A 20,048-nucleotide genomic window follows, 5' to 3' on the forward strand; every position below is an offset into this window, starting at 1 on the left:
AAAATAAAAATAAAAAGAATTTTTACAGATTAAAAAAAAAAGTGTCTTGACTGGCTGGTTAGCTCACTCGGTCAGAGCATGGTGCTGATAACAAGAAGGTCAAGAGTTCAGATCCCCTTACCAGCCAGCTACCAAAAACGAACAAACAGAAAGTGTCTTGAACTTGATGGAGCTTATGTTGAGAAATAGCTTATCTTTTAAATTTTTATTGTTTAATTTCATTTTCCATGAACTTTTTGAAGTCCCTTCATATATCTCCATCTTAAAACAACACAAAACACCTAACCTCCCTTGACTTTACTTGCCCTCTAGCTACTACTCATCTTTTCCACTCCATTCCTACTTCCTCGAATCTCATCCCTCTTCCACCCACCACTCCACTGAAACTGCTCTTGTCAAGAACGCCAACATCTTCCATATTGTCAAATCCAGTTGTTGCCATTCTATTGTCATCTTAGTCAGCAGTAGTCAACCAACAACTACTCCTTCCTGCTTAATATATGCTTGTCTTGGTTCCGTGACCCCACACCTTCAGGTTTTTCTCCTACTTCTGTTACCATCCATTCTTGGTCTCTTTAGTTGATTTCTCTCTCTTGGACTTGGACCTCTATGTTCAGTCTTCAACCACCCATTCTAAGGTCAAACCCTTGACCTTGTCATCAATAGCTATATTACTTCTAAAACTTTACATGTCAGCACTCTAGTCCCCAACACCAATCTCCTATCTTTCCAGCTCACTTACTCTAATGCCTTCTCAACAATTCCTTGCCAGTCTCCTGAACCTTCTTTATGGCATGCCTGAGAATTTGGTCAAAGCACTCCGCTTTTCTCTATTTGCACCCTCTTTCTCAGTGGTCTCCTCCAGTCCCTTGGCTTTTATACTATTGATGTGTCGATGACATATACATGTATATATTTAGCTCTGAACTCTCTGTAAGCTCCAAACTTGTGTACCCAACTGACTACTTGTCTTCTGTACTTGAATGCCAGTGGCCATCTAAACTTAGTATGCTCTTAGTTCCACTTCCCTCAATTCATTCTTCCCCTAGTCGTCTTCATCTCAGTAAACGGCACCATCATCCACCTGGCTGCTCAAGCCAAAGGCATAAAAGTCATTCCGGATTCCTGCCTTTTCCTTTATGCTCTACATTCAACTCATCTGGAAGTCCTGCTGCTCTGTTTCTTAAATCAAACAGCCTCTCTCCTTTTCCACTGTCACTCCCTTTATCCAGTAGCCTCCTAACTGGCCACTCTACTTCCACCCCTATAATCCATTTTCCACCAGCAGCCAGAGTGATCTTTTAAAAACATAAGTCACAGGGCCGGCCTGTGGCTCACTCGGGAGAGTGTGGTGCTGATAACACCAAGGCCACAGGTTCGGATCCCTACAGAGGGATGGCCAGTTAGCTCACTGGCTGAGCGTGGTTCTGACAACACCAAGTCAAGGGTTAAGATCCCCTTACTGGTAATCTTTTAAAAAAAACAAACAAAAAATCCCCATAAATCAGGTCACACCAATGCGTCCTTTTAACAGGCTGCGTGGACCTTCCCCGTGGCCTACAATGTCCCCAGCACACCCTGGCTCCCGCCCACCTCTCCGATATCGCACCCACCACTCTCCTCTTCAGCCACTGCGCTTCTGCCACGCAGCTTTTCTTCGTTTTCTTTCCATCATGAGATCTTTGCTTTTCCTGTTACCTCTGCCTTCAATACTTAGTCCCCAGTGAGGTTTTCTCTGTCACATAGACTAAATCAATGCTGTCCAGTAGAACTTTCTGTAATGATGTAAGTGTTCTATATTCTGCACTGTCCAATATGGTAGCCACCAGCCACACACAGTTATCGAGCACTTGAAATGTGGCTAGGGTGACTTAGAAACTGAATTATTTAATTAAATTAATTAAATTAAAGCTTAAATGTAGGGTTGACTGATTAACTCAGTTGGTTAGAGCATGGCCTTATAACACCAAGGTCAGGGGTTCAGATCCCAATACTGGCCAGCCACACACACAGAAAAAAATTTAAATGTAGGCACAGGGGAAAGTGGATACCATAGTGAACAATGAAGGTAAATCACCACCAAGCCACTCTAATTTTCCTGTTTCTTCTTCAAGGTGCTTTTCTCTGGGTAAAATAATCTTGTTCGTTTATTCATGAATTTTCTGCTTCTCTCTACAAGAATTTTGGTTCTATGAAAGCAGAGGCATTGAGGGTCCTTTACATAGTTCATGACCCAATACTCAGCCCCTATCAGGGACATGGTAGGCACCTGATAAATATTCACTGTGATGAATAAAGCATTACGTCAGCAGTTCTCAATGTGAGCCCCTGAAGGTCCCCAGGACCTTTTCAGAGGGTCTCTAAAGTCAAAATTATTTTCATTATAATACTAAGATGTTGTCTTTTTGATGGTGTAAAAGCAATGGTGGGTAAAGCAGCTGAACCCTTAGCAGAAAGCAAGGCAGCACCTCCAGACTATGCTAGAAGTCACTGTGTTCTTCCTTTGTGCACACATGATAAAAGAAATAAATATATTAGTTTTACTTAATGAGTTGACAAAACTGTAAAAATTAAATTAAATCTCTACTCTGAAGAATACCTCTTTAAAATATTTTGACAGATTGGGAAGAGTTCTGTATACCTAAGTGTCATCGTTGTCTCAAGGAAAGCACCTGAGCAGTTTGAGTTGCAAGCTGAACTAGCCACTTTTTCCACAGAACACCATTTCTACTTGAAAGAAGGATGGTGGGCCGGCTCGTGGCTCACTCGGGAGAGTGTGGTGCTGATAACACCAAGGCCCCGGGTTCGGATCCCATATAGGGATGGCCAGTTCGCTCACTGGCTGAGCGTGGTGCTGACAACACCAAGTCAAGGGTTAAGATCCCCTTACCGGTCAAAAAAAAAAAAAAAAAGAAAGAAGGATGGTTATGCAAATGTGGTTTTTATGGCAGACATTTTCTCTAAAATAAGCAAAGTGATTCTGTCACTTCAAGAAAAAAAAAAACTAATAATACTTGCTGCCAATGATAAAATTTGAGTATTTGAGTGAAAATTAGACTTTTGGAAAATTTGTATCCACCACCATAAACTTAATAGCTTCCTAATACTTAAAGACTTTCAGAAAAGGTCACTGTGACATTAATGAATGTGATTTTTTTCTATTGCAGAATGAAATGTGAAATTTGGAAGGTCTGCAGAACTCAGTGAACCCATATTTTTCAAGTGACGAGTGCACGATGTTATAAAATCATGTGTGGATAAAAGATGCATTCAGAGTGCAGTATAGACCAACAGATTCTAATTTAATGAAAAGTTCATCGATGTGGTTTCAGATTCCACATTGAAAGTAACTTTTGCAAAACTATCATTTGTGCAGCTTTGGTATAATATCAAAGAAGAATATCCACAATTACATGAAAAGACTTTTAAAACACTCCTCCCTTTTCCAGTTATATATCTCTGTGAGGCTGAATTTTCTTCATATATGAGGGGCCTTCAAAAAGTTCATGGAAAGATTCATACTATCTTTTGATTCCATTTTTCCATGAGCTTTTTGAAGTACACTCGTACTTTAATGAATACACTGTATCTCAACAGATTGAATGAAGGAGCAGATGTGGGAATCTAGCTGCCTTTCATTAAGCCAGACATTAAAGAGATCTGCAAAAATGGAAAACAATGCCATTCTTCTTCTCACAAACATTTTTAAAATTTGGAAATATAGTTGTTTTTCATTTAAAAATATTTATGTTAGCATTAATGGGTTTATTGTTTTATTTTTAAATAAATAAATATTTTTAAATTCTAAATTTTAATTTATAATATGGCAAACACCAATAATATAACCCACATAAGCAAATGCTCTTTCACATCTTTAATAATTTTTAAGAGTATGAAGAGGTTCTAAGACCAAAAAGTTTGAGAAACACTGCTATAGATAAGTACTAAAGTTAACCAGCCCCAAATGCTTTGGTGCACTGATGGAAGGAAAACAAAATAATTATAAGCAATCTATTTGGAAAAGGAGAGGAGAGAGTTCTAAGACCAAAAAGTTTGAGAAACACTGCTATAGATAAGTACTAAAGTTAACCAGCCCCAAATGCTTTAGTGCACTGATGGAAGGAAAACAAAATAATTATAAGCAATCTATTTGGAAAAGGAGAGGAGANTCCCTGCTTCCATAGAGTGAGGTCAGTTTGGCTGCTCTGCCGTGTTGGAGGGTCCATTATCCATTGTAATCTGTTGCCAAATCTTAGGAGGATTTTGAAGACTTCCTTTTGGTATTATTTAGGGCCAGGACATTGCCATAGGGGTTGATCAGTCATAGGCTTTCATTTGCTAGGACTGGAGTTTCTCAGGCCAAGCCACTCCCTTAAAAGTTGTGTTAAAGGGCCAGCCCATGGCTCACTTGGGAGAGCATGGTGCTGACAACACCAAGTCAAGGGTTAAGATCCCCTTGCCGGTCATCTTTAAAAAAAAAAAAAAAAAGAAGTTTTCTGATTTATTTGCATTTGGATACCACCATGGGCTGATAATCAAGTCAGGAGAATTGTAAATTATGGTCCCTGAATCTAGACTTTAATCTTGATGTGCAAGGGAAAGGCAGGTTGCCTCTCTTAACAGGCGGCTCCCAGTCCTCAGCTCAAGGCCTCCACCTTCACCTCTGCCTTGGAACAATTGTGAACACCGGGCAGGGTGGGGAGGCACAGCTGGCCTGCTCTGACGAATAGGCTGCATCCCTGGCTGTGGAAGGCTCTTTACAGAAGGATAATTGATCTCTTAGTGGAGACAGGGAGGCAGGGCTCGGGAGGGGCTGTGTTTTCTGCCTCCTGCCTTTGTCCCCACTCATTTTAGCTTTGACGTAAAGAGATGAGCTTTTTCAGTCCCACAAAGCACATGACCATCAGACACTGAATCAGCTTGGATGGTGTTTGCTAAGGCAGTCTCTCATGCCAAAGCTGCAGGAGCACAAGCTCAGGGCCCAGGCTGCCTAGATTCAAGTCATAGCTCTACCATTGTCTAACCTCATGACCTTGGGCCATTAGTCTGTGCCTCAGTTCCTCAAATGTAAAATGGGGAATAAACGGCACTCACCTCCTTATGTTATTGTGAAGATTAAATGAATTATGTGTAAAGCACTTAGAATAGTGCCTGGCACCTAGTGTTTCAGAAATGTTAGCTTTTATTATTCATTATTTTTTCTGCAACATTTGTCTCTTTCTGGACTCTGAACTGAAGATTTGGGAAAATAGCCAGCGCACTGTTACCTCCTGACATAGTTCTACCAAGTCCCCTAAAGCACCCAGCTGTGTTAGGTACATGATCTGAGTTTCAGGATACTCTGGCTGAGCATTTACATCTCAGGGCACACCAACACCTAGCCTGGGATTGAGAAATCCTCACCACTCTGCAAACCACCTCAACTCAGCTAGTTCCAAGTGTTAGGGATGACCACTAGCAACACTCTGCTTCCTGCATTAATCATTAGTCAGAGCTTCTTCAGTTACAGGTGACAGAATCCTAACTGAAATGGGTAGAGGGAAGAAATTTGTTGGATTATGCTACTGAAAAGTTCAGGGGCTTTAGGCATTAAAATCATGGCATCTGGTGTAGTAAGATGGTGCTTCTGCCTCTTGCCCTCTCTCCATTTCTCAGCTCTGCTTTCCTCTTGCTAGTTTCAGTATCAGCCTGTCTCTGTCCATGTAGTGGCCTCTGGAAGATCCATGCTTACATCTTCTCAGCTTAAGAACCTAAGGAGAAAGCAGCCTCTCTTCCCCTGGAATTCTAGAAAAGTTCAGGTTTGCTTTTCATTTCTCCAGCTCTAGTTGTGTTCTTTAGCCTTGTAACATCCCAGAGTGATGTCACACATGGCCTCTGAGGACTGAAACTGCAGGGCAAGGGAGGGGAGGAAAGGATGAATATTTACCAACCGTCTGTTCTGCAGTGGGCATTTTATTTCTTCTTGTGAAGATCATCCCCTTTTGAGAAGGAAACTCAATCTCACAGCCTCTACCTCCCTCCAAAGAGCCTGGAAGGGCCCCTTCTTATGGTCACAGCCAACCCTCTGCCTGTGCCTTCATCTCGTTCCTCTATCTTCTTAGGGACAAAGCACTGGTAAATATTTTCCTGTCTCTCTTACACTCTCTCCCTCTCTACTCCATTTTCTTCTGAGTCTCTAAACATGTTTAAGTTTCTCCCACTAATAAAACCCCCCTCCCCTTCTTAGTAGAGACTTGTCTGCCTTCTCTACCTCCTCAACTTCCTCTCAGTCCTCAGCAAAATGGAACCGATTTTCTATCGCTGTCTTCTAAAAATGCTCTCCCCAAAGTTATCAATTACTTGCCACGTGACCAATCCAGCCCTCGGCCAGCGTGGCCTGTCTAGCGTGTAGGCTCACCCTGTTTTCCCTCCTGGCTTCCATGACTCTGCTCATTTGTGGTCCCCCTGCTTCTCCGGCTGCTTCTCTTCCTGGACTCACTGATTACAGGCTTAGGAGAAGAGAAACCCAGTTCCCATCTCATTCACACCTACGGTTTCAAGTGCCATTTTTTCTTTTTTTTTTTTTGTCTTTTTCCGTGTCCAGCAACGGGATCGCAACCCTCGGTGTTGCTCCCGTGCCTCGCCTCGCTCAGCCAGTGAGCGGGAACCGGTCTGTATGTGGGATCCGAACGTAATAACTTCGTATAGCATACATTATACGAAGTTATACGAACGTTTAGCCAGTGAGCGCATCGGCCATCCCTGTATAGGATCCGAACCCGCGGCCTCAGCGCTACCAGCGCTGCACTCTACTGAGTGAGCCACGGGGCTGGCCCATGGCCGTCTTTTTCATATCTAGTGACATTGAAGACTTTTTAAAAGATGCAATGTAATCTTTGTTTTCTGTTCTTCACAGTCCTTGTTGGAGTGCTGGATCCTAGTCTATCAGGAGATCAGTGATCTCTCTTGGTCACTGAATAAATTGTAGGAAGCGGGAAGGAAGGATGTTTTGTCTTAATTTGAGAAAAGAAAAAAAAAAAAAAAGACTTGTACAAAATTAGAAACATTACAGACCAACTTATCAGTTCCAGCACACTTTAGTTACTATTCAAAGGATAGTTTTTTTCAATGCTCAAATTACTTTATTAAAAATAAAGTCAGCAAGAAAATATTGTGGATAGATAGCACAGAAGCCCAAACTACTTTACTGAGCTCACTATAGGAATTAGATTAGGGAACTATAAGAACAAGACCGTATCTGACTTAAAATAAGTCCTTTTTAGTATGGTTAAAATTCTCAGATAGGTCACTTTGAAAAAGTTTGGCGCTTTTAGGATTTAACCAAAATTACAGGAGAAAATTTGTAAGACATGTCTGATGGAAACATGAAAAGTAAAATTTTTTCACTGATGATTGCCCCATCCCCACTGCTTGGGTCACTGTCTGTGGATGTCGATTTCTGTGCCCCTGCACAGGACCTGGGATGGAGCAGCTGTCAGCACACAGTGAGTAATGAGTGCACTTCATCAAAGGCTGGTGCCCGAGAAGTGGCAAAGCAGGGAACCGTACCCAGACCTGGGACTGTATCCAAAGCTGCTCACAAAGGCAGACCCCCAAAAGTGAAGTGCAGCAGCATCTCCGGTGCAGGTTCTGAGGAGGGCCAGCTTCCCCACCTCACTGGATCCTTCTGGTGACAACTCAGGCCTCAGAACCCAACCGCACAGCATCAGCAGTCTCCACTCAGAAAGACCTCTCCGTGTCAGGGTGGAACAAGTGTGATGTCTAGAATTACAGAGCTGGGTCTGTGGCCTGCATTTTTTTCAACCCGGCTATGTGATCTCTAGAAAACCAGTGGCCATGTTTGGGTATGTTTATGAACTCCTTGGTGTGCAAGGAAGAGCTAGGCTCAGAAGACTTTCAGTAATGGGGGTTATGGTAAGGACACAGAGGAAGGAAGGTTGTCAGGGAAAGCCATCTCAAGCAGGTCCCTGGAGGACAGGCACAATGACGGGTTGTGCTCTGGCGCTGTGCCCTCCATGTGTGTGGCCAGCATTTATGTCTCCCACCCTGGACAGTCTCACACCGGCAGTTGGCCTCCATCACATCCAGCTTGTTCACGGCAGCGTTTGGCTCGGGCCCAACTCCTGTGTCCAATCAGCTACAGTAAGGTTGGCAGGGCTGGCCTCATTGGATTTACATGACCTAGATCACAGTGATTTCACGAAGCAAGATCAGCTCAGGTCCACTGGCCTCGGGAGGAGGCTGAGGGAGTTGCAGGCACGCAGCTTCACGGTTTTCGTGTCTTCCTCATTGCGCCTCAATTTCCTTCTCTGCCAAACAAAGGGGTTGGATCAGTTGATCTCAAAGGTGCTTTCAATTTTGGCTTTCTATGAATTTATTGTATAGTTTGGCTGCACATTGGCTCTAGCAAAACTGTGCCATATCCTCCCTCTAAGGAGTGAAGTCGTGCCATTTATCAGTCAGGGATCAGTCATAGGAAACAGAAATCACTTTATTTTAAGCAGAAAGGGAAATAGATATTTTAAAAAATAGTTGAGGGGCAGGGGACTGGCCAGTTAGCTCAGTTAGTTAGAGTACAGCTTTGTAACACCAAGGTCAAGGGTTCAGATACCCACTCATACCAGCCAGCCACCAAAACAAACAAACTAAAAAATAGTCGGAAGGGCTGGAAAAGTGGACTCTTGGACGAGCCTCCAGAAATAACTTCTAAAACAAGACTCCAGAAATTGGACCCCAGAATAGCTACTAACTCTGGCACAATCAGGAAGGTGATGAGTCAGAACGCCACTAAGAATTGTTGCACGAAAGAACACACGACTGGAAATATAACTAACAGAATGGGAGAAAATATTTTCAAATCATATATCTGTGAAGGGACTCGTATCCAGAACATATAAAGAAGTCTCACAATTCAACAATAAAACAAATAACCCAAGTATAAAATGGTCAAACAGACCTTTCTCTGAAGAAGATACACAAATGGCCAACGAGCCTATGAAAATACACATAACAACATCAGTGATTAGGGAAATACAAATCAAAACCACCATGATATACCGCTTCATACCCACTAGGATGGCTAATATAGAAAAGACAGACAAAAGCAGGTATCAGTGAGAACGTGGAGAAACTGGAACCCTTGTGCATTACTGGTGGGTAAAATGGTGCAGCTGCTGTGGAAAACAGTATGGAAACTCCTCAAAAAACTAAACATAGACCAGCAGTTCCACTTCTGGGTATATTCCCAGAACTAAAAGCAGGGATACAAACAGATGTTTGTACACCAATATTCATAGCAGCATTATTCACAATAGCTAAAAAGTGGAAACAACCTAAATGTTCATCAACTGACAGATAAACAAAATTTGGCATATCCATACAATACCCATGCAATATACAATGGAATGTCATTCATCCATAAAAAGGAATGAAGTCCTGATCCATGCTACAACATGAATGAACCTTGAAAATCTCATGCTAAGTAAAAGAAATCAGTAAGACAGTGCTTGGGAAATGACAGTATAATGTGGTGTGAGAGAAAATTAAGATGGTGTGTCAGAGACTGGGTGGCCACTGGGACAGTAGGGGTAAAATGCTAAGAAGCCTCCCCATGGACACTTTTAGTGCTGAAGGGCCTGGGCTGGGCAGTCTGCTTGGCTCTGTTGGGGTGGGGGAAAGATGGGGGCCCCTAGCTGAGACCTCTCCCTCCAGCCCTAGGTGGCCTGCACAGTGACAAGTACTGGGAGAGCTGGTGCTGCCCTTGCCTACCCAGAAGCTGCCTTCAACTTTGCTGGGAATCTTGCCTGCGAACCTTACCCCCATGGCTACTGAAAACTGCCTTCTTTTCTCCTATATACCTGATTTTACAGCTTTAACCAGCAAGCTGGCAGTTACATTCTAATATCTGCTTGTCATTCAGCCCCCAACTGAGGCTTCTCCTAGTGTTGGCTAAGTGCAGGAGAATTTGTGCACACTGCTCCCTTCCGATTCCCCCAAATGGGCAACTGCTGCTTCAGCTTCGAGGAATGGCTGATGCAGCAGCAGTGACCTCTGCCCACCCGCTTTTCATCTGTGCCTTCATGCCTCACAGGAAGAGCAAAGATTACCATGAGGTGGTGTTCAGCCCCACTGGAGTGAGCAAGTGTGCTGGTGCAGAGGTGGGTGAATGGCACTTTCTGAGACGCTACCTGCCAACCATTGAAGATACCTACCACCAGGTGCAGGGCTGCAACCCTGTGCAGGGTGTCCTGCACATCACTAAAACCATTGGCAGCCACCGCGACCTGGATCTGCAGCACCTCACTATTGCCAGGGGCCATCCCTTCATCCTGGTCTACTCAGTCACCAAGAAGGAAACCCTGGAGGAGGCGGAGCCCTTCTACGAGCTGAGCCATAATATCGAAGGCAGCCATCTGCCTAAGTGCTCTTTCATGCAGATGGGCAACAAGAGAGATGATAGATGCCGCAGGGAGCTGGCCCTGAGGGAAGGTATTGTCCATGCGCTGGAGTGGAATTGAGCCTTCCTGGAGACCTCGGCCAAGGCGGATGTCAGCATGCAAGAGCTGTTCCATGTGCTGCTGAACTATGAGAAGAAGCCCGCCTCCTGCCTCCAGGGCCCTCAGAAGAAATCCCAGCTGCCCAAGACCATTGAGAAGCTGTTTGGCAAATGTATCATCACGTGAGGCCTGGGCAGGTAAGAGCTGGACTTTCTATCCCGTAGTGTGCAGAAAACACGGAGTAATCCCAGTCCTTGTGTCTTCTGTAGATGACGGATTTTTGTGCTGCAGATTGGATTATAACTTCTAGATGTCCATAAATATACCTTGGAACTTGATAACTTTTATTTCTCCCAGGCAAGAGAATTCAGCACCACACTCAGCCTGTGAGCAAACCGGCCATCCCATATATGGGATCCGAACCCGTGGCCTTGGTGTTATCAACACCGCACTCTACCGAGTGAGCCACAGGCCGGCCCTTCCAGGCAAGAGAATTCAAACTGTTAAAGCATTGGCATTTGAGGAGGAGGAAAAAAAAGGGAAGTACAATGCATTTAAAATAAGAAAGATTCATATTATCTTTTAATTCTGTTTTTCCAAGAACTTTTTTTTTTTTTGAGACCGGCCGCACCGCGCTCAGCCAGTGAGCGCTGTGAGCACACCAGTCATCCCTATATAGGATCCTAACCCACGGCGGGAGCGCTATTGCGCTCCCAGCGCGGCACTCTCCCGAGTGCGCCATGGGCTCGGCCCCCAAGAACCTTTTGAAGTACTCTCATATACCTCATCCTATAGGACAGAAATTCAACTTCACAAGATGTTGTCTCCTAGCTGGTGCCATAGATGAGTCTTTAGTAAGCCATTTGACTGTTCTGTAAGGCCAGCTGCTTTGGGGTGATCCCTTGGGTCTTAGCCCATTGCCTCACTTGATGAGAGGCAATGTTGTGTAGAATACTATGACCAACAAGACATTTAGTAATTTCATGGATAATAATAAAGACAAGGACGATGATGATCACGATAATAATAAAAATGATGATGCTAGCTAATGCATATAGCACTTGGTAAAGGCCAGGCACTGTTATATGTAGTCATCTAATCTTCACAATTCTAAATAAAAAAACTGAGACAGAGAGGTTATATAATTTGCCCAAGGTCATAAGCTACTTATATGGTGGAGTTAGAATTCAGACATTCCAGCTCTGGAAATTATCTTCTTAACCACTACAGTGAACATGTAATCTAATTTAGAATGATTGGGAGAAAATGGATTTAGTTTTGTAATCATTGGAATTTTTGTCACTTAAAATGTACTATTTGTGAATATTTTGGGCTTGGCATGCATGGAAATAATCCATATCTAGACTGAGTGTCTTTTCCAATGAGTACAAATCTCTGCCTTCTTTATGACGGAAGGGATCTGATATAATCCAACCATTATCAAGTGCCCAGCTGGTGCCCCTAGAGTATGGAGCAGGGCTCAGTAGTAAGCCAACTTCTCAAAAGAAGAATAACCATCGCTGAAAGTAGTGTGGCTTGACTACAAAATCTTAGGCCCTGTGCTGTGGTTCTCTTAGGAAGCTTGCCACTGTGTGTATACGGCATCCTCATTTGCCAAAGGACTTCACACACCACTGGATTTGCTAGGTCATAACCCAAACTGCTTACATTGCAGCCTGTATCAACTAGCCCAGTCAAAGTTGGTACCCTTGTCAGTTACTAGGTAAACAAGTTCAGTGCATCATAACCAAACGTGGTATGTGTTACTGCCAAAATCAAAAGAGACACATCAAGGGCTTGAGATTTTTCTTAGTGGTGGGGGAGTACAGCTCATCTTTCACTTTAGAGGGGATAACCTGCCATGCTCCAGACTACTGCTCTGGACTCCTAAAAACTTTATGGAGGTGGAAATTCCCTCAATTTCCACAGAGATTATCTACTAACTTCTAGAACATGTTTTATCAAGCCTTTTAGATGCCTGCTACTTCTTGCTTATTAGGTCCCAAAACATGTAGAATAGCACTTGGTATAGTACTTGATGTTCTGGGAGATGTGAGATGATTAACGTACCAGCAGATTAGATATCAACAGAACTGGAGAGGTGACATAACCCAGTGTTAGGACAGTGACATGTACTGTTGACCCTAGCAGATGAAAGTAATCTGCTTTTGATATTTTCTGCTTTATGGGCTAGAGAAAAAGCACATTCAGTGGCACATGACTGCTTCATAAAGAGATTATATCTACAATGCTGAGGGTTGCAATCCCGTTGCCGGTCCCCGGTCCGGTATGGGGGCAACACTGAGGGTTGCGATCCGTTGCCGGACACGGAAAAAGACAAAAGACAAAAAAAAAAAAAAAAAAAAAAGAGATTATATCTAAAATAACTGCTACAAATCAAGTCCTGCATAGGCCAAACGAGTAAATTAAATATGGATAAGATAGGAATCCTCGCTCCTGAATTTCTGTCTTTGATAGTAGCACTAATATTATCATTCCCTCAGGGATGCACCACTGCTTCTGGTTTATGACTTTGGTGGGAAGGGCGATTCCTGGGGTTTCCTTTGCTCTTATTACCACAGCAACTTTCACTCCATGGTCAGTCAATGTGAAGATTCTGTCAGTTGCCAAGTAGGTCTATTACAACTGTGCCTACAGGAACAGGGAAATAACCACAGAACAGATATTTGAGACAGACCCAGGCCAAAGATCCTTTTTTTTTTTTTTGTCTTTTTCGTGACCGGTAAGGGGATCGCAACCCTTGGTGTGGTGTCGCCCACACTGCGCTCAGCCAGTGAGCGCACCGGCCATCCCTATATAGGATCCAAACCCGCGGCAGGAGCGTTGCTGCGCTCCCAGCGCTGCACTCTCCCAAGTGCGCCACGGGGTTGGCCCCAAAGATCCTTTCTAATCACTTGACCCCACATCTTAGTTTCCTAGAGCTGCAATTAACAAAGTACCACAAACTGTGTGGCTTAAACGGGAATTTATTGTCTCACAGTTCTGGAGGCTTGAAGTCCTAGACCAAGATGTCAGCAGGGTTGGTTCCTTCCGAGGGCTATATGGGAGAATGTTCCAGGCTCCTGGTAGTTTGCTGGCCATCTCTAGCATCCCTTGGCTTCTGCTGCATCACCCCAATCTCTGCCTTCATCTTCACATGGTGTCCAACCTATTTATTTGCATGTCTCTATTTTCAAATTTCCTTTTTATATGGACAACAATCATATTGGATTAGGGGGCCACCCTATACTCTTCATCTTAATTATATTTACAACAGCGCTATTTCCAAATAAGATCACGTTATGAGGTACTGGAGGTTAGGGCTTCAACATATGATTTTGGGGGGACACAATTCAATCCATAACACCCCAAAAGCCTCTGTTCTAACTAGTGGACCACAAAAACCTTTTAGGTCCCTTGGGATTTGTGTTGACTTAGGGCCAGTCTCCAAGTAACCCCTAAAGGCCTGTCTGTTTCCATTTCCCTTAGGCACAGGAACACATATAAATAGCTTAGGATCCCCTTGAGAAAAACTAGATTTACATACAGTTGTGGTATTGCAGGTTGCTTACTCCAGGTATTCAGCATCCCTTTATTCAAGGCCCTCAGCTCTAAGAATTGAGTATCCATAACTCTCCATTTTGGTGGCTCAAAACAGGCCTCTATTTGCCAGACTGGAAGTTTTGTTTTGTGTTGTAGAAACCAAGTGGGATCTTAGTAGGTAACCTATATATTTCATCACTCCAGCTCTGTTGATTTGGTACTGCCCATTGGCCCATCACTCCAGGATCCCGTCATCCCCGCCAGTATCAGGGATTCCATTGCAATGGCAGTACTCCTAGCTTCATTTTCAGCCTAGGGAGGATATGCACTACAGCACTTTTCAAGATAAGGTGTTTCTCTTATTTATGTACTTTCCAATTCCTTGGTGAAAGAAATAACCTCTGAGCAATTTTTAAGGGCAAAACTTAGGAGATAAGTAAGTCACACATAGGATGAATCTACAACCAACATTTCTATCATGTTTTTGGTTCTATTTCAAATGCTATAGTAAGTAATTTCTGGCATCTCAATTTCATTGAGTATAGGCCATTTTTAAGCCGAGGTTTCATACAACCAACCAGCTAAGAGCCATTCTTAGCTGCTAAAGCCAATATACTGAATCCAGAATCTCCAGTATGCCCATATTGATAAATTCAACCTAAATGAAAATAAATTTATGTTCCTTCCTTCCTAGTCTAACACCTTTAGAGTCCAGTCCACACACATTCCCCAGGTTTCTGCTGATACAAATTAGCACAATCTTACAATTCTCTTTCTTTTCCTCTCAGATCAGACTTTGTGTTTACCTTCCAGAAGAATGCTAAGATCTGACTCCAGTTACAGATCTGGTAGCAAGGAGGGGTAGTGGGTGGGACATGAGAAGTCTTAGCATTTTCTTTCAAGGCAACTACCCCAGGGTCTCTAAGCAACAGAACCAGCCACATTAGTGAGAGGAAGAAGGGCTGATTCTGCTGGTTGAGAAGCTAAGTAGTTCTGTGGGTTTAGAGCACTAGAATTTATTCAAATTCACTCAAATATCCCATTTCTCATTTCAGAGTCCCATTCTTTCCCAAAGAATGCGCTAACTTTCACATAAGAGACCTGGTAAAACTATGAATTCAACTTACATTGTAATTCAATGACCCAGAATCTCTATCTGATTTCACGTACATCAGGCTTGCAGCTACAAGAGATACAGTTCGTTTGGGGCTCTCCAGTACATGCCTTGAGCTGAAAATTTAAAACTCTTGAGCTCTTCATTTTCTGTCTGTAACCTCTCTAGTGTAGTCACCACCATATAAGTCTTCATTTCTTACATGATGGCCTGTCATGGCAGCCACTTGATCTGTCAGTCTTTTCTCCAAGACATTTCATTCCAGGTGACCACAGGTGTAAACTTTGCCTGCCAGTTTAACATTTTCCAATGGCAACTAGATCTTCATTCTTTCAAATCCAACTTAGTCATAATTAAAGAGTCCGGGCCGGCCCATGGCTCACTCGGGAGAGTGAGGTGCTGATAATACCAAGGCCACGGGTTCGGATCCTATATAGGGATGGCCGGTTAGCTCACCGTTTGAGCGTGGTGCTGACAACACCAAGCCAAGGGTTAAGATCCCCTGACCGGTCATCTTTTTTTAAAAAAAGAGTCCTATCTATGAGGACCTCTTGCTTGTAACCACTTTTGGAACCAGGTACTGTATCAGTCAGGATTCAGTATTTGTGGGAAACAAAACTCCTCTTCCAATTTTAAGTAGAAGAGGATTCAATATGGTAAGTTATATGCTTAAAAGAGCTTGAGAGCCTAGGCAGGAGGGACATTCCCAGAATTGGCCTATTGTGGTAGCTGCTACCTCTGCCATCATCAAGGAAATGAAGAATCAGGAGGCCACCACAGGTTGACTACAAGAACACATATCACAAACTGGTATCTATGGATCAGGATACCCATTCAACACCCACAAAGCTCTTGATGGACACTGGAATACCGCTGAAGAGAAACCTAAGGTCTCTACATCCTTTTAGGAGCAATAGCCAAAGTAGCCAAAGATAACCTGATAACTTCCTCCTTCCACAACTTGTTTGTGCATCTAATTGGCAAAACTCAACAACCTTAAGTTACATTTAGAGCCATGGTTTCAAGGAAGTCTAACACATGAAGTTTTTAGCTTGCCAGTCTCTATAGTACAGAAGGTATATTAGAAGGTCAGAATAAATGCTGAGTACCATTTACCATACCCACAAGGTTCTTTCCATTGACCTATCCAAGTAGGATCAATGACCAGACACACCCTTTTCCAGTTTTTGCCCTTTGAAAGTTGACTGCAAGCATTCCATCTGTCTGGCTTTGAAGACCACCTCTCTTCCTGGCCTAAGAGAAATCTAAAAATTCTTTGTCTTCAGAGTTGTGTTGCTCATCTACACAATCTTGCCCCCAGTCACCTGTGACCTACTCTCTCCACCTTGGCCCACTTTGTTGCAGCCATATGTGCCTCTATACTATTTTTTTCCCCCCTTTGGAAACAGACCAAGGATGCTCCATCAAAGGACTTTCTCATTTTATTCCTCATGTCTGGTATGCTCTGCCTCGTTCCGTTCAGGTCTCTAATAAAATATACCCTTATCAAGGAGGCCTAAACTGCCCATATGTGGTAGATGGTGCTACTTTAGATACTACTTTACTCCTTTCCCTTTCTGTTTTTTCTTCTGCATACTTGTTATCATGACTATATATGATTGTCTACCCCCACTAGAGTTCCGTGGGGACAGCAATTTTGTGTTTTTCTCATTTCCTACATCCCATACCTGAAAAGTAGTAGGTATTTCAGAATGAATGAAGGCAGTATGCTGAGGAAATTAAACTCCCCATTTTCTAATCTGAGAACTTTTCCAATGCACTAGTCACATTCTCCTCTGGGTGGTGCTGATGGGCTTTTTCATCTGCTGATGTCTGAGAAGTAGCATTGCAAAGGATTAGAATAAACAAGTTTTTCAGTCTGTGGTCTAGAATTCTGGGCTTCCTTTCTTAGATGATACCCAGAATCTCCTTTAACTTGTTTCTTCTTATTCCTGCGTAAGGAAAATACATGGGTATTTACCAAAAGCATTCTCAGTATACCATCTCACTTAATCTTTACAGCTTCATAATTAGGGTTATTATTCCCATTCTGGCCAAGCGAAAACAGACTCAGAAAATAAGCTGCCCAAGTCTCATAGCAATAAGTGGAACCCAGATAAGGAATACTGGTTTGGCTTGTAAACTATTGCCCCTCCAACGGATTTAATTTCATCCAAATTAATTGCTCTCTTGATAAGGTTTCAAGAGAATTACGTTTCGAATTTATAATTTGCATTTCAGAGATTTCCAGGCTGTCTGCCCCTTTTTCCAACAGGTTCCCTTTTTCACACAAGGACGCCCTCTAGGGCACTTTCTTTCAGAGATCCAAAGTCCGCTAACAGCATTTCCTGTCCCAGGTGCAGAGAAATACGCTAAGTCTGGCTGCAGTGCCCAAGGGATAAGAATCTTCCAGGTTAGCTGTTGTTGAGACCCGTCATTCTTATTGTAGTAAAACGCAGGCCAATGAGACAAAGAGCAGGTGCACCTGTGGAAGGAAACAGAAAGCCATCTGGTCTTCAGGGAAAGGATGTTTTCAATTCTTCCTCTGGGCCCAGGACTAAGATGATAGATAAGTTTGGCAATGAAAGCTCCTTAAATATGGTCTGAGAGCTGGGGAAATCAGGAGCATGAGAGTGACTCACACAGTCATAAAGCAAGTTACTGCTAGATTTGGAATATTACATCATAAGTCTTTTAATTTTCCTGCTATACTGTGTATGAGCTTTCATTTCTAAGGACATTATTCTAGACAGAGCCAAAATTCCAGATAGCACGAACTTAGCTCAATTCTGATGAATTTGTAAGGTCAGATAAAATTAAATATATTCAAAGATTTTGACAGCAGGTCTCATTACAAATCTGATTCCTTATTCCTTCTTACTTAAAACTAGATTGGCAAAACTCAGAAATCTTTTTGGGATAGGGTGTACCTGAGAACATAGCAAACACCTAGGTTATTGCTTGGTGATTATGCAAAATCAGTACACTTCTTCCTCTAATAAGGATACTGCGTCCCCAACTTGTAACCCTGCAACATTCACTGAGACCTCTCAAGAGCTACCTGGGACTGACTGCCATCCCTTCCCTCCTCTGAAGCACATAACTAATAGTAACTATCATCAAGAAAAGGGTAAATAAAGCTTTAACAGGAAAACTGCACAGTTGCCCTCTAGAGGGCAGACAAGGTTTGTTTTAATCTGCTGCTTCCCTATCCAGCTGACTCAGCTAGTAATTCTTCAAGCTGACTACACAGTCCGAAACAAGCCTAGCTTTGCTTCCTGTCATGCTATGAGTCATTGGTTTATAGATGACCACGCTGCAGTCGGATCTGAACACAACCTGGGATTAGAGAAACTCACGTTTCTTCCCTGGGATTAGAGAAACTCACGTTTAGAGACTGTCAAAGATATAGTGTTCTATTTCATACACTTGGCTCTGTAGGACTACCTAAGCCAAGGAAAATGAGGTTAAGTTCAATTACAACAGAAATCTTTATTAAAATGTGTCCTTCAGTAATATGTTAGCAGACATACAATATACACACATACATATATATACACTCTTTGACACACCTCATGGACCGCCATCATCAGTTTAACCAATAAATTAAAACTAAAAAAAGTGGGGGGAGGGGGTGGCAAGGGAAAGCGGACTAAGGCCTAAACTTTCATGTTTTATCTGGTAAGAAATTGCAAATTCCTCAGAACTGCCCTGGGGAAAGCCTGTGACCAGAGACTCTTTGAAATAAAATGCATAAATCCCCACCTTCTCCCAAAAAGATTTCAAAAGATGCAGTTACAACAAGTGTGCTTCTCAAAACAGGAGCATTCATTCCACTTCATACTCTAGCTTCTGCACCTTCTGGCTTCAAGACAGTCTGTCCCTCAGCTGGGGCACAGAGGTTCATATGGGCACTTGGGCTCGGTGCACCTTGGGTTCTGGGGGTCGAGGGGCAAGCTGCAGTATGAGATCGGGGGGAGCCACATTCATCTGAGGTGATGTCTGGCACATCGTCTGACTGCGTATCAGAGCTTTCTAGGTCACTGCGAATGCTCTCGGGCTGGGCCAGGCTGATGTCCCAAGGTTTGCTGGCCAGGCAGTCTTTCTGTTCACAGCTTTGGTGTTTGCAGGGGGGATCCTCTTCACTGCCTCCTCCACCACCACTACCTTCTTCTTCATTCTCTGCCATCTGAGCATGAACATGGAGTGAGTCCTCCGTGCTGCTTCCACTCACCAGCTGATAGTGGCTTGGTTTGGCTTCGATGTCCACTTGGATTTCCATATTGTTGCATTCTCTGTAGAAACAAAATCCACTTTGCTGAGTCATACATGGGTCATGCTCTACCTGTTGGTAGAACCAGTTTGTGGGTTCAGGATTAGAAAGTTCAAAAAGATAGGTAAACAGTGGACTAGAGCTCACTTTTGGCAAAAATAAAAATTTAACCTAACATAAGATGGAGAAGAGCAATTAGATCCTCTTTGCTGATTTAACATACATATACACACACACGCATGCACACACATACCTCAGCCAATCTCTTTAAACATCTAAAGAGAGCTTCCAAATTTCAACTAAGGGTCACAGCCTCACACCGTCTTACTCAAAATATGAAAGTGAAAGATTTGTAACTTTTTATTACTGTGCCACAATTAGAAGAAGCCAGAATCCCTACAATAGGGAGTAATACAAACCCACCATACCAGATACACTAGCTTCTCAAAATGAAAGAGAAACAGGCTATGGGAACCATATCAAGCAAACAGTGAGCAGAAACCTTAGATTCAGACATCAATGAACACCAACCTAGCTCTTGAAGTTCCACGTGAGTAAATACACACTGTTGCAATAGCCAAGACCCCCCGCAAAAAAAAAAAAAAAAAAAAAAAAAAAAAAA

General features: G+C 43.0%; 1 protein-coding gene and 1 pseudogene across 2 annotated transcripts in view; one reads left to right on the plus strand and one right to left on the minus strand.

Moving 5' to 3' along the window:
* Positions 1–10,025: 10,025 nt before the first annotated feature.
* LOC103601943 lies at positions 10,026–10,682 on the plus strand (annotated as a pseudogene).
* A 7,943-nt stretch (positions 10,683–18,625) lies between these two features.
* RNF19B (ring finger protein 19B) overlaps positions 18,626–20,048 on the minus strand; it is a 21,150-nt gene continuing 19,727 nt past the window's right edge. For both annotated transcript variants that reach the window (XM_008586345.1, XM_008586344.1), the window contains exon 9: positions 18,626–19,448. In XM_008586345.1, the coding sequence (XP_008584567.1) occupies positions 18,992–19,448 (457 nt within the window). In that variant the 3' untranslated portion in view covers positions 18,626–18,991. The remainder of the gene's footprint in view (positions 19,449–20,048) is intronic.

The sequence above is a fragment of the Galeopterus variegatus genome, unplaced genomic scaffold, assembly GCF_000696425.1.
Source record: "Galeopterus variegatus unplaced genomic scaffold, G_variegatus-3.0.2 Scaffold3947, whole genome shotgun sequence".
Lineage (NCBI taxonomy): Eukaryota > Metazoa > Chordata > Mammalia > Dermoptera > Cynocephalidae > Galeopterus > Galeopterus variegatus.